Source organism: Balaenoptera acutorostrata, chromosome 11 (assembly GCF_949987535.1).
Source record: "Balaenoptera acutorostrata chromosome 11, mBalAcu1.1, whole genome shotgun sequence".
NCBI classification, from domain to species: Eukaryota; Metazoa; Chordata; class Mammalia; order Artiodactyla; family Balaenopteridae; genus Balaenoptera; species Balaenoptera acutorostrata.
In genome coordinates, this window is record NC_080074.1 from 60,804,550 (window position 1) to 60,829,052 (window position 24,503).

The 24,503-nt window shown below is 47.0% G+C and overlaps 2 protein-coding genes and 1 long non-coding RNA gene across 5 annotated transcripts; 1 reads left to right on the top strand and 2 right to left on the bottom strand.

Moving 5' to 3' along the window:
* Window positions 1-419: 419 nt before the first annotated feature.
* Window positions 420-4,645, bottom strand: SUOX (sulfite oxidase). The gene is made up of 4 exons (XM_007179554.2): window positions 4,548-4,645; window positions 3,037-3,096; window positions 2,599-2,776; window positions 420-2,363 (listed from the first exon to the last, which is right to left on the bottom strand). Exons 2-4 carry the CDS (start codon window positions 3,084-3,086, stop codon window positions 954-956), a joined length of 1,638 nt encoding a protein of 545 aa, XP_007179616.1. The 5' UTR covers window positions 3,087-3,096; window positions 4,548-4,645; the 3' UTR covers window positions 420-953.
* A 108-nt stretch (window positions 4,646-4,753) lies between these two features.
* Window positions 4,754-5,187, top strand: LOC103013905 (uncharacterized). The gene is made up of 2 exons (XR_450777.2): window positions 4,754-4,955; window positions 5,067-5,187. It is a non-coding gene; the product is annotated as an uncharacterized LOC103013905 (long non-coding RNA).
* A 1,345-nt stretch (window positions 5,188-6,532) lies between these two features.
* On the bottom strand, window positions 6,533-24,400 carry RAB5B (RAB5B, member RAS oncogene family). Of its 3 annotated transcripts, none has more exons than XM_057557120.1 (6): window positions 24,290-24,400; window positions 12,494-12,756; window positions 10,516-10,667; window positions 10,112-10,234; window positions 9,454-9,547; window positions 6,533-9,134 (listed from the first exon to the last, which is right to left on the bottom strand). In XM_057557120.1, exons 2-6 carry the CDS (start codon window positions 12,654-12,656, stop codon window positions 9,019-9,021), a joined length of 648 nt encoding a protein of 215 aa, XP_057413103.1. In that variant the 5' UTR covers window positions 12,657-12,756; window positions 24,290-24,400; the 3' UTR covers window positions 6,533-9,018. The 3 variants fall into 3 exon arrangements, with proteins under 3 accessions (XP_057413103.1, XP_057413102.1, XP_007179615.1); XM_057557119.1 differs by having other exon boundaries at window positions 24,096-24,298; XM_007179553.3 differs by lacking the exon at window positions 24,290-24,400 and adding an exon at window positions 13,571-13,683.
* Window positions 24,401-24,503: the final 103 nt, after the last annotated feature.

A 24,503-nucleotide genomic window follows, 5' to 3' on the forward strand; every position in this document is an offset into this window, starting at 1 on the left:
CCACGGTTGGACGCCCAGTTGCCGTGGCACATCTGCCCCTAGTGCCAAGTTTTGCCTTTGCCGCCCCTAAGACAATATTGATTTTGACCTCTTAGTATTCTTTGCCTTTCCTGCCAAGTGCGTAGGAATTGTGTGGGGGAGGGGCTTAAGGATGCCAAATCAAAAAAAATTTCCTCTCTTTGGGGGTATCCTGAGGTCATTCACCTAAGTAGCCCCGCAGATACTGAGACTTAAGAGAAGGAAAGCCCAATCTGGACTTCCCTGCCCCTGCTTCCTTTTTCCCTTCCCCCCACTTTTTGTTTGTTTTGGGTTCTCACTAGATGTCCCAGTACCAATCAGTGCACCGCCCTCCTGCAACTTGCTCACTCCCCAGCCTCAAGTCCCAAAGGTCATAATCTTTTTTTGCTCTTTCAGAGTGGTAGTCTTAAACAGATATTTTATTGATGTATTTAGAAAAGTGGAACAATAAAGGGAGAGGGTTGCGCCCTTCACAACCCCTGGCAACCTAGAGACGCAGTAAAAAGTTGCATATACACTTTTCTTACACATATCCTCACACATTCTCTGAAGAATCCAAGAAGAAAAGCAAAATAAGGCCTCAGTGGTGATAGTCATTAGAAATGGAGATAGGGTAGGTAGAGAAAATAGCACTTATTTCCAGAATTACTTTTCCTACTTCTAGCCCTTTGCTCCAGCAGCTCTTACCTCCTCGAAGGCACTGGGTCAGTGGCCAGGAGGGGTATGTAACACCTCCTGTCAAAGGGAAGCAGGTGCCTGGGTGGAAGTGTGCAATGCATGTACCTGTGTGTGGCTTCGGAAGGCATAGTCAGGGTTGTGATGCAAGACATGGAGAGGTGGAGGGAAGGATGTTTTGTGGTAATGAGGCCAAGGGATGGGTGTGGAAAGGGGTTCAGAAGGTGGTTCTGGAGAGTAGATGGTTCCATTTCACTTTCTCATGGAGCAACATGGACGTGGACATGGTGCCAGGCATTGCTGAGCACGCCTCGCAGGTTCCAGATTGGGGCCACTGTGTCTGGCTGAACATTGTAGCTGTCATCTACAGCCTTACAAACGATGTTCAATTCTTTTTTCCCAGCTGGCACAGGGGCTTGCAGCTGCCATAGCCGCCAGGCCCAGGCCTTTCGGGCACGCTGTTCCTCTCCATCCAGCTCAGCCACCTGCCAGGTTAGGCCCCCATCCAGAGACACATCCACCCTGACCACAGCTCTTCCTCCACCACTCCATGCATAGCCTTTGACAGTCACCTCCCCTGACTCTATTGTCTCCCCATCTTTGGGCTGTGTGATGGCTGACTGGACAGGAAGTTCCTGAATAGATGGAGCCGAGTCAAAATCTACAGTGTCCCAGTCCACAGATGGAGAGAAGCCTTTGTAATCCCGCCGCTGCCAGTGGCTGTAACTTTCCTCTGGTTCCACGCTCACTTTGCCCAGCCATTTGACATGGCGGGCACCCACCACACCAGGAACCACCACCCGCACAGGGAAGCCATGGTCACGAGGCAGAGGCTGCCCATTCATCTCATATGCCAACAGGACCTCAGCTTCAGGGTCCATGGCCCGAGCCAGAGGGATGGATGCTCCATAGGCAGTCCCTGTGGGGTCTGAGTCCAGTCCCTCAAAGCAGACGTGGGCCTCACTTTCAGAGAGGTGGTGACCAGCCTGGGATAACACATCACAGAGCCGTGCCCCAGCCCAGCGTGCAGTGCTAATGGCCCCTGCACTCCACTCCAGACCTCGTACTTCTTTGAACCGAGTCATCTCAGAGCGCCGGTTGCCAGCACACTGCAGAGTGACCGTGATCTCATGCTTGGGGAACTGGTACAAGTCATCCAGGGATAGGCACAGAGACTGACCCCCAGGTGGCCCTACTACATGCAGGCGATAGGTGTCTGGGTCAAGGTTAGGTACAGGCAAATGATTCCGGGTGAAGAAGATAGGGTTGGGTGTGATGTAGTTTTCTGTCAGCAGCTCAGGGGGTGGTTCCGCATTAAAGGGGCGCTGGCTGTTGACCTTCAGGGCTGGGTGACGTATAGGATCATCAGCGTAAGGGTCAGAGGTCTTCAAGATGGAGGCTGCCTTGTCGTCGGGGCTCAGCTCCCCAATCTTGTACTGAGCCAGTATCTCTCGCACGTGGGACTGGTTGTGAACAGCATAGAGGGCCCAGAAGGGCTCTAGAGGACCCCCAGCTGCTAGCATCAGCTTTGATGGACCCCCTGGGTGTAGGTCCACAAATTCTGTGACATCAAAGACCTCAGAGCCCAAAGTCACCCAGATCCCAGTCTCAGGGCTGCTGTGGGATCTCACTTCCTCCCTCGTGTATATGCGTGGTGACTCCTGAGCAGCCTGCAGGCAGGGCAGGGTTGAGGCAAAAGGGAACAAAATGTTAAGAAGAAATCACTCACTTCACCCTGACCCAACCCACAATGGTGTAGCCACTGGGAAATGGAGGTAACAGATTCCGTCTCTACTGTGCATGAAGACAGTGTCACCGTGGGCTCTGTGGTAAAGCCTGGGTTGCCTAGGGAGCTCACTAGGGCCCCTTTGTTCTGACAGTGAAGTCCCTTCCTTCCCTACTTACCCTGCACCGGTGGTCATGATAGGCCAACACTGCACCAAGGCCTAGCAGAGTCCCCATGACTCTCCATCCCCTGGTGCTGGAGTTATCACCAGAGAAGGCATGGCTGGAGCGCTGTGGCTGAAATGAATCATTTGTAGAGCAGGCCCAAATGCAGAGCCTTGAGGGGGCTGACTTGAGTCTGGAAGAGAGAGAAGTCTTCTTAGTAGCACACTTCTGATCATAAGAAAGGGCTAGGGAAGGCCTGGGGTGTACCTCTCCCAGGTTAGCCATTGGTTTCTTCAGTTGGGACTTAGTTTCTCAGGAGTGGGTGGGACAAGTGGGACGTGGCTTTCCCTTTCCTCCCTGGCCACTACCTCAACCATCTTAATCTGGCAGATAAGATAAGAGTCATAAAGGTACAGGGAGTAGGAGATATGGGCTAGGAACTGGATGGCCTACCTGTAGGCCTGTCGGAGCCCTGGGACCACAGTTCTATGCAGCAGCAGCATTACGGCAGACCTAGGATAGAAGGAAGATTCCAGGATCAAGACAGGGAGTCCTGCATCAGGGATGAGATTAGGGTAGCTTGAGGGAATGGGTGGGAGGAGGACACAGAGGAGATCAGCTAGGAGCTCTCTGGACAAATGGGTAAACTTTTTCTGTGGTAATGAGGCCAAAGAATGGAAGTGGGGGTCCAAATGGGCCCTTAGAGAAAACTTGGAGAACTTCGGAGACAGAATATGCTGACAGGATGGAAAGGAATGGGGGGTGGGAGAGAGTCTCCTAGAATCACCTGTCTCCCATCCTCCACTCTCTACTTTGTCCACTACAGAGAACAATGGGGGCCAGGGCCTAAAGGGCAGAAGCCAAAAGTCTATTGTCCAGTTTGCCAGTTTATTATTTCTGAAGTCAGCAGAGGACAACCGCAGGGTATACTCAAAGAGAGACAAAAAGGTGAAAAAGAGTGGGAGGTGAAGGAGCTCGGATGCTGGAGTCAAACTGCTTTGCTTTTATAAAACCAGTCCTGCCATTAACCAGCCCTGTTCCTGGGCAAGATACCAAGCCTCTCTGAACTTGTGTCCTCATCTATGAAATGAGATCTACCTAGCAGAGCTGCTGTGATGAGCAAACAAGTAGTAACATTATCATTGAAGGCCTTTCCCTCTACCCACCCTAAAAAAATAAAAATTGAACCCGGCTGGGAACTGGACCCCAATCTGGACCAACCCCAACCCCTACCTTGTCTATGCCATTCCAGTGAGCTCAGGAAATTGAGGAGTTAATGGCCAGGATGTCAGGGGATGGGCTAGAGAAGGAAGAGGGTAATTTTTCCGCTCTGGCCTGCAGCAGTTTCTTCCTTACAGCACTGAGCATATCACTGACCCCAGGAGGGCCAAAGCAGGGAGGGGTGAGAAGAGTCAGAACTGCTGATGAGATGCTAAAGAGGGGTGCCCGCACAGAAACTGCGAGGAAGCTAGGAATAGGAGCAGAGTCTGCATTTTACTCCTGGGCCTTGGGACCCTCACTCTCCCTCCCACTTTCCCTCAATCCCAGCAGCCCACTATAACCAGACTGGAGCGGTGCAGGTAGAGCTGACTTGTAGGTGAACTCGGTCAGCCCAGTGTCCCAAGTTTGGGAGAGGCAGTCTTCTGCTGCAAAACGGATGCCACCCCCTTGTGCGGGTGGTGGACAGTTACTCCGCAGGGTCACTTTGGGTAGAAAATGGATATGTCCAGCACCGGGGCCCAAGCACCCGGTTCCATGTCACTGCCCAACAGCTGGCCCAGGAGTGTTTTGTAGCAACGCCCCGCCGCGGCCCAGGAGCACAGAGCTAGCGGGAGTGGAGGCAGGTACTGGCAGTTTTGCTGTCCTTGGAATTCGGAGCACCCCTGGGTGCCAAGACCGCCGCCGCCGCCCAGGTTACTAACCCTCTCTCCTCCTCTTCCCTCTCCCGGCCCCAGCCTCCTTACCCAGCTCGGCGTCCGCACGGTGGCTCTTTTACCCGCTCGGCGCCCAGCGGCTGCCGGCGAAGGGGCGGGGCCTGCGCCGTGACGTTGTGCCGGAGTAAAGGACCACTCTCTCCCCTCGGCTCGTCCCCCAGCCATTGGCGGGCGGCGGGCCGCCTCCCAGCTGCTGTGCCCGCCTCCTGGAGGCCGAGGCTGGCGGCGCGCCACCTGGGCTCGGAGCTAAGGCGGGCTGTTTTTGCTTCCACCCCTGCCAGACGAGGAGTGGGACCTCATGATGTCCGGAACCCGGGCAGTGGAAGGTGATGAGGACTCCAAAGGTTGGGCTGAGAGATGTCCCCGCCCCGCCCCACCAGCTGAGACACAAGGTGCTTTCACTAGAGGCCTCGGGATCCAGCCGGCTTTCTCCCGGTGGTGAGCTCCGTCTCTAACCTATTTTTTGACAAACGCCTGTGTTGCAACTACAACAGTCCTGTTTGCCTTTTAGAGAAAACAAGATCAAGCGCTCAATTCTTTTATGTCCAGGAATGAGAGCAGAAATGGGGCCTAAAATGGTGGTTCAAAGCCTTCGAGATCCCTTGGACCAGCTGCATTTCTCCTCAAATTATAGAACCAACAACACTAAATAGACATCTTTTTAATTTTGCTTAGTTGTCAATTTCTTTTAAAAAGTCGTCACTTGATGACATTTTAACGCCCAAAGTAGGAAGATTATAACTGCTCATATCAGAATAAAGGATACTAACAGAAATTGTTTGCTATTACCCTTTTATCATTTGGTGTGGGAGTGAAAACTTGTCATTGGCTAGCTGTGGACCCGGGGCAAACGTATCCACACTGCCCTCTAGAGACTAGAAGGTTGAGTTACAACCTTACTTTAAGTGAAGATCATTTCCCCTTTCTGTTTTCCTAAACTGAACTAGAAGAGCTTTTACTAGGAATGAAGAAGCCTTGGGGGGAGTCCTAAGAGATACACAGTAAGGGGAACTGACAGTGAAAAGGTGATTTTGGCTCTAAGGTTTTTGGAAAAAGAAAGATTCCCAACTCAACTGTGTACAATTAAATCATCGGAGAAGCCTGATGCCCAACCTATCCTACCCAGGATACAGAGAAGTTAAGGACTGCCTGAAGCCATGGGATGAGACTTCTGACTAATAAGTGTCACCCTACATAAAGCCACACACATGCTTTATATAATTGACCTTTAAATCTCAAATTTTCTTCATTTTACAGAAGAAACTGAGGCAGAAAGCAGCTAAGTAACTTGATCAAGGCCACAGCTGGTAAACTGTCAGAGATGGGACTGAATTCCAGGCTCTGTCTTTCCTGTCCTTCAGATTCTTTGGAATTCAAAACTCCACCTGCAACCATACCTAATCTTTTCTCTGTATCATTCCCCCCACCCACTTCCACTTAGACTGTGAGGGACTGAGGGCTTCAAGTACAGCAAGAAACGAGCAGAATTTCCTGTTGAAATTTTCCTGTTGGGGTAGAAGCCACATGATCAATCAATAATGCTAACTCAGTGATTTTTAAAAAACTTTCTTAAGTCATGGACCCCTCTGAGATACTAATTAAGGCAGTGGGCCCTCTCCCTAGAAAGCTGCACATAGATATTTGCATAATACTTCGAAGTATTCACAAATACCACCTCTCCCTCCAATCTCATCAATTGTCTGCCCAGAGGTCCATAGACCACCACCCCCTTCCATGTATACAATGTTAGGATGGCCTAAAAAAATAAGCTAGGGACAGATTTGGTGAGCTCTCTAGTGGCCTGGGAACAGGGGTGATTAAACAGCAATAAAGGGGCTATTCTCCAAATTGGGTTATCTCACTATTCAAGAAAATATTAATGAGAATAAGGAGGTACCAGGATGCAAGGGAGGGTGTGTTTCTGATTCAATAAAACATTACTGGGTTGCCTTCCAGATTTCTGGTAACAGACAGAGAAATAGCAAAAAAAAAAAAAAGAAGAAGCAACACTCCAATACACTTTTTTTTTGTCCTTTTTTACTTACATTAAATACATTGGTAAATCAGCAGTCGCATTCTGTTACCACGATTGTTATGTTGGGAGAGGAAGAAAGGGGAAAAAAGGCAAATACTTTCTTAGAAGCAAAAAAAAAAAAAAAAAAAAAAAAATCAGAAGAAAAAAATGAAGAGCTGGGAAATAAAAACTAAGATTCCCTAAGCCCAACAGAGCTCAAAGGAAAGCAGAAGAGCTAATAGGAAGTAGAAGGAAGGCAGCAGATAGGCCCAGAAGCTAAGGCCAATCCTGTTCCTAAGGGGGTCAGGGGACGGGAGAAGAAGCCTGGAGAAATGGTTTCCCAGCCCCAAGGCAATGAAACATCTTCACTACTGCTCCATGGGGAAAACTACACAGAGAAAGAACTTCATTTCTAAGAAACTTAAGAGAGCCATCGTAGTTCTTCCACTTGTAAGGATGCACTGGCTGCTCTGGGGGGCTAGTGGGTGCTGGGAAAAGGAGGGGAAAATGTGTATGTGTTTCAGGGCCACGGGAACTAAGGCTGCCCCTGGTAAAGGAAGGGAATTTAGGTGTAAGTGGAAGAACCTAAGCTGGGTCCTTCAGAATCTCAGCTTCATGGATTTCTCAGCTTCTCTGGGACAGAAGGCAGTCTGCAAGCCAAAAGGGCAGAAAGGTTCCAATCCTAGGTCACTATGGCCTCTCCTATCTTATTTCCCCCAATCTCCTCAAAACCCTGGGCTAGAACAAGAAGGGATTCAGAGTTCTCTCTTGCCTTGATGGCTTCCCAAAGACATCTTAAAATACCTGATGAGGGATGTGAAGAGAGACTAGAGATTTAGAAAGGCCCAACGTCCTCTGGTGATGTGAGACAGTTGTGAGGTACCTTCAGTGCCAGTCGTTCCCTGTCCACAGGAACAGGTGTTATGATATTAGGGGGCCACAAGTAGGCCTCTGTGGTACTACCCCCCTAGCGGTACGTGGATTAAACCACTGGTTGCATGGGGGATGGGTTTGGGGGGTAAGCATGGAGGGACCAAACTGAAGATACTAACAAAGGAGAAAAGAAATAGGGCCTGATGGGAGGTGGGGGGCAGAACAGACTGTACAGTGGGAATAAAGATCATACCTATTTACAGGGAAGTAGAAAAGACATGGTAATGGGTGGATCAAATTGAATGGGAACCCTGGGAAAGGACAGAAAACTCCTCCCTCTTGCTGACTCCTCTTCACTCCCCTACAACGGCCTATGCTATCCTGAGACTGCTCTCCAGTTGCTCAGTTAACTCCTCAGGAAAGGTAAACCTATACCCAAGAGTTAGGCTGGCAAGAATATAGATGAAGTAAGAATCAGAGTTGGAGGAAGCTAGCAGTGGAGATTGGGCTTGAGTAGCTGCCACCGGTACTGTTCTCTACAGCCCCTCCCCAAACCTCATATACACCTCGGATTCCACTTAATTAAAAAGTTAAGAGGGCAGGTAAATCAATCAAAACCCCCATAAAACAAGTATCACAACTGAACTACCATCAATTAAAGTGCAAACTGCAGGGGGATATCGTGGCTGGGGCTGAGGCCATCTGAAGGCCAGAGAGAAAAAAATGCATATGTGTAAGTCAGAGGATGGGTGTCAGAAACTGGTCCCTCCTCCATTTAGATCACAGCAGAGCCAAAGATGCAGGCAACCAGTGAAGATTCTTTGGAGGACTCTGGGGTCCAGAATCTCCCCCACTATGGGGGAGAAGCTACCTAAGAGGCTGGGTGAGGGGAAAGTAAGCCTTAGAAGAGTTCCTGAGCCACAGATGACACTGCATCTCCACCTCTTCCACCTCTGCCCAGTTAGCTAACAAGACTCCAACCTGGCGCCTGAGAGCTTGCCTTCCCATTCTCACCTCTACCTAGAAACACCCTCCACAAGGCCAACTCAGTGTTTTCAAATATGAGAAGCTCCAACCAAATAAAAACAAAAAGGAAATGTTTCCTTACTCCCCCCTGCTCTGAGCCTTACTTTCCCCCAGGGTCCTCAATGTGACTGAACTGGAAACCTCCTTCCTCACTTCCTGGGTTCACTACCTTCTCCATCCTGGGGAGAGGAAGAAAAGGGGATCAAGAAGAGAGACTGACCAAAAGCAGAAGGGGAAAGGGCAGGAGACAAAAAAGAGTTTTCTGAAAAAATGGGGAGGAGGAGGAAAGATAAGTAGGTCACTGTCTTGCACCTATAATACAAAGTGAAGAAAGTTTGTTTTGGAAGGTAAGTCCTGGGGGATCTGACCCCCAAGCCCCCGAGCAGGGGTAGGAGGCCAGTGGCAACAGCTGCCTGGTGTTGTTGCTGAAGCGTTAAAAAGTGCCATGACGGAGCTGTCAAGAGGCAGCCCTTGGGAGCCAGGGCCCAGTGTGCTGTTACCGTAGGGGCTGTGTGCTGAGCGGTGGGGATGGAGGTTATTTCTGAGCTCTCGTGCTAGCTCCATACTTGTTTGCCGCTAGCCACCCCCTCAGTTGCTACAACACTGGCTCTTGTTCTGCTGGGACTGCTCATGGAGATCCACACCCCGGCTTCGGCCTGCTGCACCCCCCAGATTCTGGGGTTCACTCTTTGGCAACTTCTTAGCTAGAGATAAAAACAGAAGGGAACAAAGTATGGTAGATTTTACTCATCCCCCCAGAAAAAGGCTATTGGGGGAAAGGGGAAATGCGAGAGACTAAAAGAACGTTCCGAAGAGGGGAGGTTTCATTGTAAACTACATTGAAGATGAGGGGGCTCAAAATGCAGCCAAAGGATGGAGGTCACAATGGAAAGTTAAGGTATCTCCACACCTAAAGTTTTCGTAAGAGGAGACGCTCCCATTTATCCTTATGACTTGGGTTAGTCATCTTGCCTGGAGGCAAGGGAAAAAACACAGGAAGACCTCAGGCTGCTCTGACCTTACCTATTGCCAGGAAGAGATCGTTCACGTTCATAGCTGTCTTGGCTGAAGTCTCCATGAACAATAAGCTGTTGTCATCTGCATACGCCTGGGCCTCCTGCAAGGGGTGGGGTGTACTGGGACTCAGACTGTAGGGCAGGAACAAGTACTGCCTTTCCACTCCCATGTAGCACCAGAGCTAGACAATATCCTAGGTTCCCTCCCCTTAACTGCCCCTCTGAGCCAGCTAGCCCTGGACCCATATTTTGGAGATGACTCCCTCAAGGGATGCCCCATGGTCTAGACCACTTAATCCAACAAACAGATGTCAGGAATCTTAATTACTGGGGAGGAGGTAAGTTGGTTGGGGGCTTTTGGGTTCTGACACTTGAGTATCCCTTACCTCAAATTCAACTGCTCCCTCCTTCCTCTTTTCATACTGGTACCCCCACAGCTGGTACTGGTACTTCCCTACCCCTCTGCTCTGGAATTTTCTTCTGACTCCTCTAAAATCTCCTGGCTGGCATTAGGGTCACAGTGTTGCTGTATTTAACTTGGTGCAGAACTGGGGAATGAGATGATGAATGTCCTCAGATGAGATTTTCAGAAAGGGCAGGTTTGGAAAAAAGAGGTCCCAAGCACAGAGGGAGTGTGTCAGAGAGGGACTCTGTGGCCATCTTACTTCGTACTCCACCATGCGCTTGTTGGCCAGGTCAGCTTTGTTCCCCGCCAGGGCAATAACGATGCTAGGACTGGCCTGTCGCTGTAGTTCCTTTACCCATGTCTTTGCTCGGGCGAAGGTTTCCTAGGAAAACACAAGGATGAGAATGAGTAGGCTGGCTCATTCAGCCTACTGGCTGCCAATCCAGGCCCATCAACTTCAAAGCCCAGTCTCAAAACTCACCTCTTCTAAGCAGCCTTCACTCATTGAAACCACCTGTCTCTGGTAATTCATTACCTCTGTCTTCTCAGCACTTGGAAGCATAATCTGTATTCTTATTTGCTATTTCAAGAACAAGTTTTCTCTCCCCCACGTATTTTAATTACTATAAATAAAAGCAAGGACAATCTTCTCAGCCCACTTACCTGATTAGTAATGTCATAAACCACAATTGCAGCTTGGGCACCTCTGTAGTACATGGGGGCCAAGCTATGGTATCGCTCCTGCCCAGCTGTGTCCCAGATCTCAAACTTGACTGTTGTGTCATCTAGACAAACCGACTGGGTGAGGAAGGCCGCTATGAATGAGAGAACAGAGAAGTTGTTGTAAGTGGGAGGATGCATGGGAACATCCCACCCTTCTTCAAAATCTCTCTACTCTCGGTCTAAGACAAGTCACCACCCAGGCCATTCAGCTACAGGAAAGGTTTAGCATTTTCCTTCAGATCTTGGAACCAGAATTAAGCCTGCTCTTGGCTAAGTCCTCCCTGCCAGAAGTTTCTCTAGCTAAGGAATGGGGGAACATCGTAAACTCTGAGGGACAGAAAGAACTGGCACTTATACCAGAGTCATCCCTCTTCTAACCAAAACACAGGAGTAAGAGACAATGACGGAGATAATAAGTTTCAGATAAAAGTCACATCAAGAACTGATTAGACAGGGACTTCCCTGGTGGCGCAGCGGTCCGCCTGCCAATGCAGGGGACACGGGTTCAAGCCCTGGTCCGGGAAGATCCCACATGCCGCGGAGCAACTAAGCCCGTGTGCCACAACTACTGAGCCCGCGCTTTAGAGCCCGTGAGCCACAACAACTGAGCCCGCATGCCACAACTACTGAAGCTCATGCGCCTAGAGCCCGTGCTCTGCAACAAGCGAAGCCACTGCAATGAGAAGCCCGCGCACCACAACAAAGAGTAGCCCCCGCTCACCGCAACTAGAGAAAGCCTGCATGCAGGAATGAAGACCCAACACAGCCAAAAATAAATAAATTAAATAAATAAATTTAAAAAAAAAGAGAACTGATTAGACGATTTTAAAGTCTGTTGTTAGGTCCCACCATTATCAGTATTATTTGGCTGTTACTTTTTCATATTACCTCTGCTGGTCCAAGAACACATTTCCAAGGTGACTTGGAAATAAGTCACCCCCCCAATAAAAGTGGGGAAGGAGTTAACATGGGAGTTCTCATAAAAGACCCTTTATTAAATTACCACCCTATTTTGGGGTGGTGGCAAAGAGAAGGTAACGAAGGTGGGAAAGGCAGATTCCTTCATCTTTTGTATTTACTTCTAACCTCTATTTTACCAGATATGTGCATCAGGATCAGCTAAGGAGCTTTTCCAAACATACATGTCTATACTGCCACCAACCTCACCCTACCTCCAATACTAATCAGTAGATCTAGGGTAGGGCCCAAGCATGCATAGAATGAAAATGCTCCCCAGGTGATTCTGATGTACATCTCTGATTATGAGCCACTGCCCCAAACCAACCCTGCTCAAGATGACACTCAACTGAACTTCACTGGCATTAAGATGAGAGTGGGGGCTTCCCTGGTGGCGCAGTGGTTAAGAATCCGCCTGCCAGTGCAGGGGACACAGGTTCAAGCCCTGGTCCGGGAAGATGCCACATGCGGTGGAGCAACTAAGCCCGCGAGCCACAACTACTGAGCCCACGAGCCACAACTACTGAAGCCTGTGCGCCTAGAGCCCATGGTCCTCAACGAGAGAAGCCACTGCAATGAGAAGCCCGCACACCGCAACAAAGAGTAGTAGCCCCTGCGCACAGCAACGAAGACTCAATGCAGCCAAAAATAAACAAACAACTAACTAAATAAATAAATTTATTAAAAAAAAAAAAAAAGATGAGAGTGGGAGGAGGAAGAAAACAGACAGATAAAAAAATTAGTGGTTTTCTTGGTGCTCAAAGGCCAACCTTTCTAACTTTCTTCTAGGAAGTAAGAGGATGAACATAGACCTGCTTTTGGGCATTATGGCAATTTTTTTTGTTTCTTAAAGGATTTCCATTCCAGGGAGCTAAGAGGGCCAGCTCCACAAACAGATCCCTAGATCTCCCTTCAAAAGCCCTTCTAAGCATTGAACCTGTTCTCTCCCTGAAGTACTCACCTCCAATGGTGCTCTCCTGGTACTCGTGGAACTGCCCTTTGACAAAACGTAATACCAGGCTAGACTTCCCCACTGCAGATTCACCCAGCAGGACCAATTTGAACTGGCATATTTTGCTGGCCTGGGGCTGCCCATTGGGCCTGGCTGTGCTTCTGCTAGTCATAGCTAGATTATCAGAGTGGGAAAGGGTAGAGGGAGGGGGATGCCACAAAGCGGCGGAGGGGGGAGGGGGGAGGGGAGGGGACTTCCAGGCTTCAACAGTCCTGCAAGAAAAAAAGGAGGTAAAATTAAACACAGGGCCATTACAGCTGCAATCACTTTTTAGAGAAAGGACAGAATCTCTTCATTTCTTTGCTCATATGAGGACTTAACTCTTACAATCACCCACCATTAAAAGGTTACACCACTGAGAGGGTCCCAGGCACCTGACACTCACTGGTAAGAGTGAGGAACAATAAAATAAGAATTGCATCTGAAGTAGAGTGTGCTGAAATGGAGACTGAAAACCATGTGAGAGTAGTTTTTAATCTCCCAATCATTCCCCACCAGGTCTTCAAAGAACAGCATATTGATCAACTTTTAGTTGGCCCGAAGAGCACCCAGATCCACCCAAAAGTACCCTAAATCCTACTATCTCCTTGGTGTCCTGGTGCTGTCCTTTTTTTACCCCCTCTTTTTTCTAGCTTTCAAAATGAGAAATTCACTCTAGGGGTATGGGATAACAGTCACCCATCCTAAGAATAGAGGGATAGCTTCTGGTTCTATATCCTTCTTACACGACCATTTCTGAAAATTGACATTTCTGAAAATATAACCAAGGTCCAATGATCAGAAAATCCATTCTTTCTCATTTCTGGTCAAAGGTAATAGAGAAACAGACCACATTCAGTACTAACTCTTTCACTTTTCTTCTGCCACCTCTCCAAGTCTGAAAATCTATCAAGTCTGAGTCAGTAGGCTTGACTTACTCTCAACTTGCAGCTGTCTTCCTGGTGCCTAGGGATTAGACTACCCTCCACACTGAAAGGGCCTAACAGCTGTAGCCCTCCAAGTTAGAGGCAGAGAAAGAAGGTGTACCTTCTAAACACACGCGGGAATCTCCAGTCGATGGTATAGGGGATAAGTCTTCAAGCAATAAATACTTGATGAAAGAATAAAACTGAACCACCTTCTCTACCTTCCAAGCGGCTAGGAAAGCTGGTGGTGGAGGAGGAGACAGACAGAGAGAGAAAGTTGGGACTTTGAATGTCCAATCATCCAAACCTGAATATATTTCATCATCCTGACTCTGACGGGAAAGGAATTGTGAGATTCAAAGAAGTGTTAGCGGGGCTTCCCTGGTGGCGCAGTGGTTGAGAATCTGCCTGCCAATGCAGGGGACACGGGTTCGAGCCCTGGTCTGGGAAGATCCCACATGCCGCGGAGCAACTGGGCCCGTGAGCCACAACTACTGAGCCTGCACGTCTGGATCCTGTGCTCCGCAACAAGAGAGGCCACAATAGTGAGAGGCCCGCGCACTGCGATGAAGAGTGGCCCCCGCTTGCCGCAACTAGGGAAAGCCCTCGCACAGAAACGAAGACCCAACACAACCAAAAATAAAAATAAATAAATAAATAAAAAATTAAAAAAAAAGAAGTGTTAGCATGATCACAGCATGTAAACCTAACCCCAAAACCTAAGCATTGCTTGGATTATACTTTGCTTGTTCAAATTAATCTTTCCCTTCTCCAAGGTTGATTCTAGTGACTCCATAAACATCATACTCTGTGACATATACGGGGAAACATTATTTTTTCACTATAGCAAATTGCTTTGGGATCAAATCAGGGTTAAAAATATCTGCAATCCTAGTAAAGACAGAAAAGACAGAAAAACCATACAGGAGGAGGTGTAGAGGAACAAAGGCTGTGGAGTCCAATTCACTGGATTTATTTTATAGTTCTGCTTACTAGCTTTAAATCTTTGGACAATTTACTAAATCTACCTGTGCATGTGTTTCCTCATCTGTAAAATGGGATAATAGCCTATGAGCAACTAATTCATAAGGTTGTCGTGAGGATTAAATGAGATAATACATACAAAGAACTCAAATAAACATTTGACAGAAAGTGCTATATCAGGGGCTTCCCTGGTGGCGCAGTGGTTGAGAATCTGCCTGCCAATGCAGGGGACACGGGTTCAAGCCCTGGTCTGGGAAGATCCCACATGCCACGGAGCAACTAGGCCCGTGAGCCACAATTACTGAGCCTGTGCGTCTGAAGCCTTTGCTCCGCAACAAGAGAGGTCACGATAATGAGAGGCCTGCCCACCGCGATGAAGAGTGGCCCCCACTTGCCGCAACTAGAGAAAGCCCTCGCACAGAAACGAAGACCCAACACAGCCATAAATAAATAAATAAATAAATAAATAAATAAACCCAAAGTTAAAAAAAAAGTGCTATATCAATGAATATTAAGCTATTAATCATTATTAATATGACATCAAGAAAATTGCCTGAGCCTTACCGTCCACCTTTTTTTAAAAAATTTATTTATTTAATTTATGTATTATTTTTGGCTGTGTTGGACCCTCGTTGCTGTGTGCGGGCCTTCTCTAGTTGCAGCAAGCGGGGCTTCTCTTGTTGCGGAGCACAGGGTCCAGGCGTGCAGGCTTCAGTAGTTGTGGCACGCGTGCTCAGCAGTTGTGGTTCACGGGCTTAGCTGCTGCGAGGCATGTGGGATCTTCCCGGACCAGGGCTCGAACCCGTGTCCCCTGCATTGGCAGGCGGATTCCCAACCACTGAGCCACCAGGAAAGCTCCCACCTTTATAAAATGGAAAAAATACCTACCTCATAGAGTAGCCCTGAGGATTAAGTGAAAAATTTGTTTAACATAGTGTTAATGAATAGTAAGACAGGTATTGCTGGGCTTCCCTGGTGGCGCGGTGGTTGAGAATCTGCCTGCCAATGCAGGGGACACGGGTTTGAGCCCTGGTCTGGGAAGATCTCACATGCCGCGGAGCAACTAGGCCCGTGAGCCACAACTACTGAGCCTCCGCTTCTGGAGCCTGTGCTCCCAACAAGAGAGGCCGCGATAGTGAGAGGCCCACGCACCGCGATGAAGAGTGGCCCCCCGTTGCCGCAACTAGAGAAAGCCCTTGCACAGAAACGAAGACCCAACACAACCAAAAATAAATAAAAATTAAAAAATAAAAGAAACTGCCAAAGTGTTTAAAAAAAAAAAAAAGACAGGTATTGTTATTCAGTGACCCTGATTCACAGAAAAGATCAATTTAATATATTAAAGGCTATCTCAATATTAGTTGTTATCAATATATGCCTAAAGAGCAGCCATGATATGAAAGAGGTAGAGAAAAAAAACAGGAAAAAAAATGTGTAAAGAGGAAGTTAACGGAGAAATGAGATTGAAATGAGAACCCAGAAAAGTCCCAAAGTAGACCAAATTAAGACAGAGGACTGCAAGAAATCTGATCCTACTGGGTATTTTGTAGTCCCCTAGGCCACGGAATCCCAAGAATCCAGATATACATACATGTACCACTTTGTGATGAAGTTTTCACTGGTCTGTGATGAAATGATTAAATAAAAATGATATAGCAAGTTCTTCATAAAGCTAAATTTATTCATTTTAGGAGTATCCTTTATAACAAGATTTCTAACTTACGTTTTTTGTATCAGTTTTCCCTCAAAGGTAAATATGTATTTTTTGCATGGATAAACCTCTAAGACCTATTGTTAAGTTAAAAAAAAAAAGTTAGAGAACAAAACATGTGGTTGATCCTATTTCTGTAAAACAAAGCAACATTCTGCAGAGAAAAAGGTATGGAAAGGTACACACTCATCTGTTAACAGTGGTTACCTCCCTCTAAGGAGAGTGGGATTGAGGAAAACGGTATGAGAAGGACTCAGGTTTTTTCATTCCACATAATTCTTTCTTTTTTTAACAGGAAATATATTTTTTTAAAGTTTCCTACATAATTTTTTTAAAAATTGCTTTAAAAAAAATTACAAATAATGGTGTTGATAGGCAGTAGTAAGCTTTCTAAATATACTTATGTGGAAAAATAGAAACCCCCAAATTTAAATTAATTGGTCCATTAAATCCAAAATTCTGGGAACCAGTACTGCAAAAATCAGTATTAATTAGCTTCTTAACCATTAGTCACAGTTCTTTAGCTCTTTTCATCCTCAAACCTTTAGAGCAGTGTTTCTCAAACTGTGGGCTGTAAGCCAATAGTGACCTTGAAATCACTTGCTGGATCATGATCAGTATATTTAAAAAAAAAGAAAAAAGAAAAAGAAAAAAATCAAGTGGATTGCAAATAATAAGCATGAGAATAATTTTGTGAAAATGTTTCACTTGTGGGTGTATGTACATACACTGAATTATGATGTAAAAAAATTTTTTTTTTAATGAGCCACAGTCAAAAAGAGTTTAATAAACACTGCTTTGGAGAGACATGAAACTGAAAGATGGGTTAGTAGGAAATCTAGTCTCCAGCCAGCCTAAAAAAGCACTTCCAGGTGAAATTAAGATGAGGGTTTAATATAGCTCTCCAGGGGTCAGAGGTTCTCCAACCCTGCTACTAAAGTTATGGAGCAATTATGAAAATGGAAAGCTAAAGTCGACAGAGGCAGTCCTACACAGTGGTAAGGGCTTTGGAATCAGGCAAGCCTCAGTTTTATTCTCTGCTTTGCCAATTAACCCACTGTGATCTTAGGCCACTCACTCCCTTTGCCTTTCTAAGCTTCAGTTTCCTTATCTATGAGGATCTGGGGTTGGGGTAGGGAGGATAATAGGTGAAAGTAGTAAAAGGCAGAAACTGAATTCAATTCCAAAGTTCTGGGTACATTTAAGAAATGTGTTTCTCTTAGGGCTTCTCAGCATCTGCAAGAATTATTTTTAAAAACACACTTACATAGTACTTCATACACATTGTTTCATAGGAAAAGAGGATAGGCCATCATAACTACACTTTACAACAGAAAACAGATGACACAATAGGGAAAAAAACCTCTACAGATCATAAGCTGATCAAGTTTCCTTTAGGTTGACACACATACACTATACTCTTAAAAAACAACAGAAAAAGTTACTAGATTCTTCAACTTACTCCCTCACATTTCAAAGCATGTGATCCAAGGGGCAGAACACTAAGTTAGAGTGGACTGAATTCTCATCAGCAGACACGTCTCTCTAGGCCTGGGAAAACAGTAGGGAGTTGGAGAAGTGTGAAGATAGGAAACAGTTGGGAATTCCCTGGCGGTCCAGTGGTTAGGACTCCGCGCTTTCATTGCTGTGGCCCGGGTTCAACCTGCAAGCAGCGCGGCACAGCCAAAAAAAAAAAAAAAAAAGGAAACAGTCACAGACACACGGGTTGGTCACTAACCCCCACAGATAAGTCAAGCCATAGCAAACTTTATTGAACTGTCAGAGATTAGTAACTATGGTGTTAGAAAAGACTATCTCCCACTCCAATGTTTCAGCTCAAGAATATGTCCTACCCTCTCTGTTCACAGTAATTGATGGGCTGCCCATCTCTGTGCCTTGATCTTTAATCCCAACATGTTAATAAGGGTATCATGTTTCTTATGCAATAGCTAGACTCTCAAAAGATCAGGGGTACAGAAATGGAATAATACGTATAAGATTCAATTGATTTCTCCACTATTCTAGCGGTGATTTTTTTGCTAACAGTTGACAGTGGGCAAATGATCCATCCAAAGGCAAAAAATAAATCACAGCCAACCAGTCAAGTGGGGTGATGATTATTACCTTCAAACCTGAGGCAAAAAAAGGGAGAAGGTTTTTCTTCCCTTCAAAACTTTCAGTTCAGGGCTTCCCTGGTGGTGCAGTGGTTGAGAGTCTGCCTGCTAATGCAGGGGACACGGGTTCGAGCCCTGGTCTGGGAAGGTCCCACATGCCGCGGAGCAACTGGGCCCAGGAGCCACAACTACTGAGCCTGCGCGTCTGGAGCCTGTGCTCCACAACAAGAGAGGCCACGATAGTGAGAGGCCCGTGCACCGCGATGAAGAGTGGCCCCCGCTTGCCGCAACTAGAGAGAGCCCTCGCACAGAAATGAAGACCCAACACAGCCAAAAATAAATAAATAAATAAGTTAAAAAAAAATATTCCAAGCTTTAAAAAAAAAAAAACAAAAAAAAACTTCCAGTTCACATGAGATGACAACTTCCCTCAGAAGTGCAGCCCCACAAGAATGGCTTATCAAATGACCATTAACTGGGCTTCCCTGGTGGTGCAGTGGTTAAGAATAGGCCTGCCAATTCAGGGGACACGGGTTCAAGCCCTGGCCCGGGAAGATCCCACATGCCGCGGAGCAACTAAGCCTGTGCGCCACAACTACTGAGCCTGCGCTCTAGAGCCCGCACGCCACAACTACTGAGCCCACGTGCTGCAACTACCAAAGCCCATGCGCCTAGAGCCCATGCTCCGCAACAAGAGAAGCCACTGCAATGAGAGGCCCACGAGCCACAACGAAGAGTAGCCCCCGCTCGACGCAACTACAGAAAGCCGGCGTGCAGCAACGAAGACTCAACGCAGCCAAAAATAAATAAATAAAATAAATAAATTTATATATTAAAAAAAGACCATTAACTAAGGAGGATTAAGGCATGACCACGTCAGCAGTCTATTGGGGAAGGGAGAGGTGGAGGATGAGGGGCAAGTTCTTTAGTGTGAGCAGCTCTCCCAGCAGCACAGGGAAATATGAATAGGAAAGGTTTCTTAGGGACTTCCCTGGCGGTCCAGTGGTTAAGACTCTGAGCTTCCACTGCAGGGGGCACAGGTTCGATCACTGGTTGGGGAACTAAGATCCCTGTGTGGCCAAAAAAAAAAAAAAGGAAAGGTTTCTTAGCCGCTGAAACCTGAGGAATGGAGTCTGCCTAGGGCAAGACTCCATTCCTCAGATTCCTTCCCACTTGGTAGCTTTGGGTTCCTAGGCCAACTACATATGAAGCCTCCAGAAGTCTGTCATCTACCAATAGAGACTGAGTTCAAGGCACAGAGCCACTGGAGTCTAGCCCCCTCCCAAATGTTAGCCCTGTAAGTTCAGTTTGCCAGATAAGAGGCAGTTTAGAGGTCATCTAGTCCAGTCTATATTTTACAGAGAGGAAACTAAGGCAAATAAAATCAACCAGCTTGCCAGGAGTTGTCACACAGCCAGCTTTCACACAACTGCTTAGTAGCAAGTCTCCTTCTAGCAAGTACTCTCAGCCAGGTCCTCCTGCTCCTGTTATACCACTATACCTCTTCAGGAAGCAGGAGATGCTGAACTCTGAACTGAAATCCAAAGAAGGCACCAGGACAGGAACAAGAGCTTAGATTGGATAGTTTCTGCTTCTATTCAGTTTAGATAAGTACTTCCTTTGGGACTGAAAACAAGTTAGGAAGGCCCAGGCCTTCGCTGGGAACTGGAATCTACTCCCATATCCTTTTGACAGAAGGACTCACTCATTACTGTGCTTCTCTAAAAGGTCTTGACCAACCCCCACCAGGACAGTTGAAACAGAAGCAAATCAATGGAAGGTGCTAGGAAAGCAATGGTAATTTCTGCAGAATTCAGTGGGCTGTGGGATTAATGTGAGATTTACTGAGCAGGGAAGACAGAGCAGAAGCCAGTAAACACCTTCAACTCTCCAACTTTGTTTAGACCCCAAATTACCAAAATCTTAAACTGCATTCCACTACCTGGCTCATTGTGTTGATCCAATGTTAACCAATGAGTCACAGGCTTAAATGAGAGTCCTTCCACTTCCCCCACCCTCTCCCTAAAAGCATTCTTATCTCTTATCAGCATGGTACTGCAAACTCCCTATTATTGACCTATGAAAGACTGGAATGCCTTTCTCCACTTTGTCTGCCTAGCAAACACCTAATGTGTCTTTTAAAGCCAAGCTCAAATGTCACCTTCTCTGTGAAACTGCATAATTACCCTCTCACCCTAGCAGAATTCATCACTGCTTCCTCTAGGATCCCATAGTATTAAAACTGTATTCTTGGGAATTCCCTGGCTGTCCAGTGGTTAGGACTCAGTGCTTTCACTGCCAGGGCCCGGGTTCAATCCCTGGTTGGGGAACTAAGATCCCACAAGCCGTGTGGCACGGGCAAAAAACAAAAACAAACAAACAAAAAACCTCTGTATTCTTATCACAGCATTTATTACATTATTTGACTTAATTGTTTGTGTCTGTCTGCTCTGCTAAACTATGAACTTCTCAAAAAGTGTGACTATTTTTTACGTCATCTTGAATCTCCAGAGCAGAGCACAATACCTGGTCCCTAGTAGCTGTTCATTAATTAAGGCCAAAGCAATCCTGCTTCCTTCCTCCATCTACTCCTCCCCTTCTGTGCCATCTGAATAGATTCTTACTCAGTTCCATTTGGGAATGTTTTTAACAAGCCAGTTCTCCCTCTTGCCTCTTTGTGATCTCCCCTGGATGGAGGGGCCTCTTGGGACCCAGCCCACAAGGTACTGTTGCAACTCACATGGGCTAACTGCTTTTCCTGTCACCCGTTACTATGCCTCAGATGGCCTAATCACACCAAATATGCAGCCCTCCCACCGTTAACACTGAGGCAACTGTGGCTAAAAACAAAGTTCTCTGAATCTTCAGTGGATGTTAAATGTTGAAAAAACTTCGGGTCATTATCTCTATTAATTCCTGAACTTCAGAAACACAAGTTTAAAAAAAAAAACAAAACATACTACCACTCTAGCAAGGTACCCACTGCCCCTCAACAGAAACTACAACCTGGCCCAGAAATCTGCACACACTTTGCTCACCTGGGTGGCTCCTTATTCAGCTCAGTTACTGGTCAGTCAGTGACTAAATCTTTCCTAAAACATTCTTGGGAAGTGGGAGTGTATTGTGTAGGGTTTTAAGGTCTCCCTCCTCCAAGAAGGCTGTTGCGTTTCCTTATTTTAAATTCAACGTCTCACACTTTGGTTACTTTCCAACCTGAAATGCCTTAGGATTAGTGAGCAGGCTATACACTTGCTTCTCCTACCCCATGTCTCCTCATAAGTCAAATTCGTATCAATGCGCACAAATGAGTAAACTATAAAAGGGCAATCCTTGCTCCTGGGCAAAGTAAGAGTTAGATGGGATGAGGTATGACTTCAAGGGCAATGGGAAAGTCCTCTTCTCCAAATATATTTTTGTAACTCCAGATCTCTGTTTGAAATTCTATATTGATGATTTCCACTCCTTAGCTCCCTCTTTAAGAAGCAAAAACTCTTGGAAGAATTAATACTTTAAGTGACTATTTGTTATTTACACCTTAATATGGAGCAATTCCAGACCATTTTTTGAAAGTAGGCTTTGATTAAGGGGAAGGTGAAAAAGACAAGAAGGGATGTATAGAAGAAAGGGACCGGATATCATCAGGATGTAGGAAATGGCAAAGCTTAGTGAGGATTTAAAAAACAAACACACACACACACATCTACACAACTTTCTCTAGGACTGGCTATGCAGGAGAGAAAATAAAAGCTCCTGGGGGGACAATAATCAAGCTTTCTGAGGGCACTGTATAAAGGCTGGGCACATCACAGGGCTTCTGAAGCCAGTAAGGACAAATTCAATTAATAAGGTGGTGTATAAAATGTCCCAGCTGTGCTGAGGTTTAGAGGAAAATTTCAAAGCCAGAGAGATTTGGAAGCTTCTCATATCATTATAGAAAGACAGACACAGGGGCCCCTTAGGAGAACCATCATCTTCTTCTGGGATAATGAAGGGACAGTCACATAATCTGAACATGCAGAGACCATGAACCAGAAGATAGAAGTCTCAAATTCCTCACATTAGCAGAGATGCCAACAATTCTCCCAAACAAAATCAATTCACTTTAATGTTTCTTTCCTGCCCATAAAAGAGAAAGACGTTTTGGCCATCTATTTGGGCATTTCCTAGGATACCCAGTGCACAAGTGGGGTGTGCGCGTGGGTGTGTGCATGTGTGCGTAAGGATGTGAGGGATAACCCAGACTACAGCTCTCTGCTTGTCTGAATTTGATAAAAGCAAGACAAAATGAACTGTGAAAGGAGCACAATAAATAACAGAGTATGGTCCCAGAAGGGAAAACTGGAAAGAATGAGAAACCAGAGTTTGGTGGGAACATGAAGACAGAATCGCCTTTGGTGGCACATCCCCCAAAGTGAAGTAAGATTAGTCTAATCTACTGTCTCTTATCTCTGACCTTTCTGGATGAAATGAGTGAGGTATATGTGGGAGGATCTACACTTTTTACACTTCTATAAAACTTGAATATTTTAAAATATGTACTTATTACTTTTCTAATTAAGAAAAAATGTATTTATAAAATACAGTGGTATAAAAGGGAAAAAGGAGGAAGTATAATAAGGGAAAATCCAATAAGCTCCAATCTATGGAGGGGACTAAGGAGGACAGTAGACCGTTAAAAATATCTGGGAGGAGGGGACCCCTATGTCTTAGAAATCCATCTTCCTTTTCTCTACTCACCTCCTTCCCCAAGTGCCTCTCTGTCTGACCCAACTTTTTAATAGCTCAGAAACCCGGGCTCCTGAAGAAGTAGACAAAGAACAGGGGTGATGCCAACCTTCTGGAATGGAATTTCTCACTCTTCCCCAGATCCCTTCCTCCGTGATATCACCTCATATTTCCAGGCTTGGTTCCACATAACCATTACCTGCCTGGGAAATACCCAAGCCTAAGTGCCACAAAAGTTTCACCGACTATGGTCGGGAGATCTCTGGATGGCTGGGGATCCCTAAGCCCAGTTCCAATGCAGAAAATGAGTCACTGATTCCCCACCTCTAGGTGAGAGATATGGTCCCAGTATAGACCACATTATTAAGTAGGAAAGAAACGAACAAACATCCCCCAAATCTAACTTCTTAGCTTTTTCACAGGACATGAGAAACAGGAGGTTAGAAGAAACACAGAGGCTGCAGCCTAAACCAGCTCGAGGGAAAGTGCAGGGGCTGAGTCTGGAATAGCCAAGTCACAGAAAAAAAAGTTACTTTTGTTTTCATTGGCTACCCTGGGAGTACCAAAAAACTTCAAGTTGCCACATCTCCACACTAATGGGAACAAAAGCGTGATTACCCGCAAGCCCCAGAGCCTCCAGCCCACCCTTCAGCATTCCCAGAAGCTCCCATTACTGATGGGAGGCCCTGCTTCCACTGCCCCAGCTACCTGAGTCTTCTAGATTAGAAAAGCTTTCTTCGCTTGTCTCAGTTCTCCCGCACTGAACCCAAATCCCTCTCAACTCAACTCTGGGGCACCCTAGTTATTTTTATGTCACTTTCCCTGAAAAGAATGCCTCTTACCCAGCTAAGAGCCCTTCCCTGGCCCTTCCAATGAGACCTCTCGAGAGAGCCCCAGCCCCGGTTCCCCTCCGGGCCCGGGCGCCGAGTTTGACCCCTCCTCACCTCCGGGAGAATGGACTTACCTCACCCGCCGCCCAGTCCCTTTCCCCTAGTTCCTCCCTCTTCGGCGCCGCTCAATGAGGCCTGCCCCTGCCCGCACACGAGCCCCGGGCCTCCCGCGCCGGCCCCCAGCCCGGCCGCCAACACCACCCGGCCGCCTCCCCGACTCACCAACTTCGGGCTCCCAGCCCGCCCGGCCCCCTCCTCAGCGCCCCCATTAGGCCTGCCGGGGCCCGGCCCCCTTCTCCTTTCTCTGGTGGGCCACTCTAACCCTCGCGGAGGCCCAGACCCGCCTCTGCCCTCAGGCCGCACTCCTCTCCGGGGCGCCTCCGCCCCTGCCCTTGTGGGCTCCATCAGCCCGGTACCTGGGGCTCCGTCTCCCCCGTCGGGCCCAAGCCTGTGTCGAACAGACAAACAGCTGCAGCTCAACCAAACCCTCCTGCCCCTCCTCCTCCTCCTCGCCCTGTGGCGGGGGCCCCAGCCAATTGCACGATTACCCGCCTACCATCAAGGGTGGGCTCTGCGCGTGCTAATCCGCCAATCCTCTGGAGAAAGGCGGTGCTCTCACCGACGTGTAAG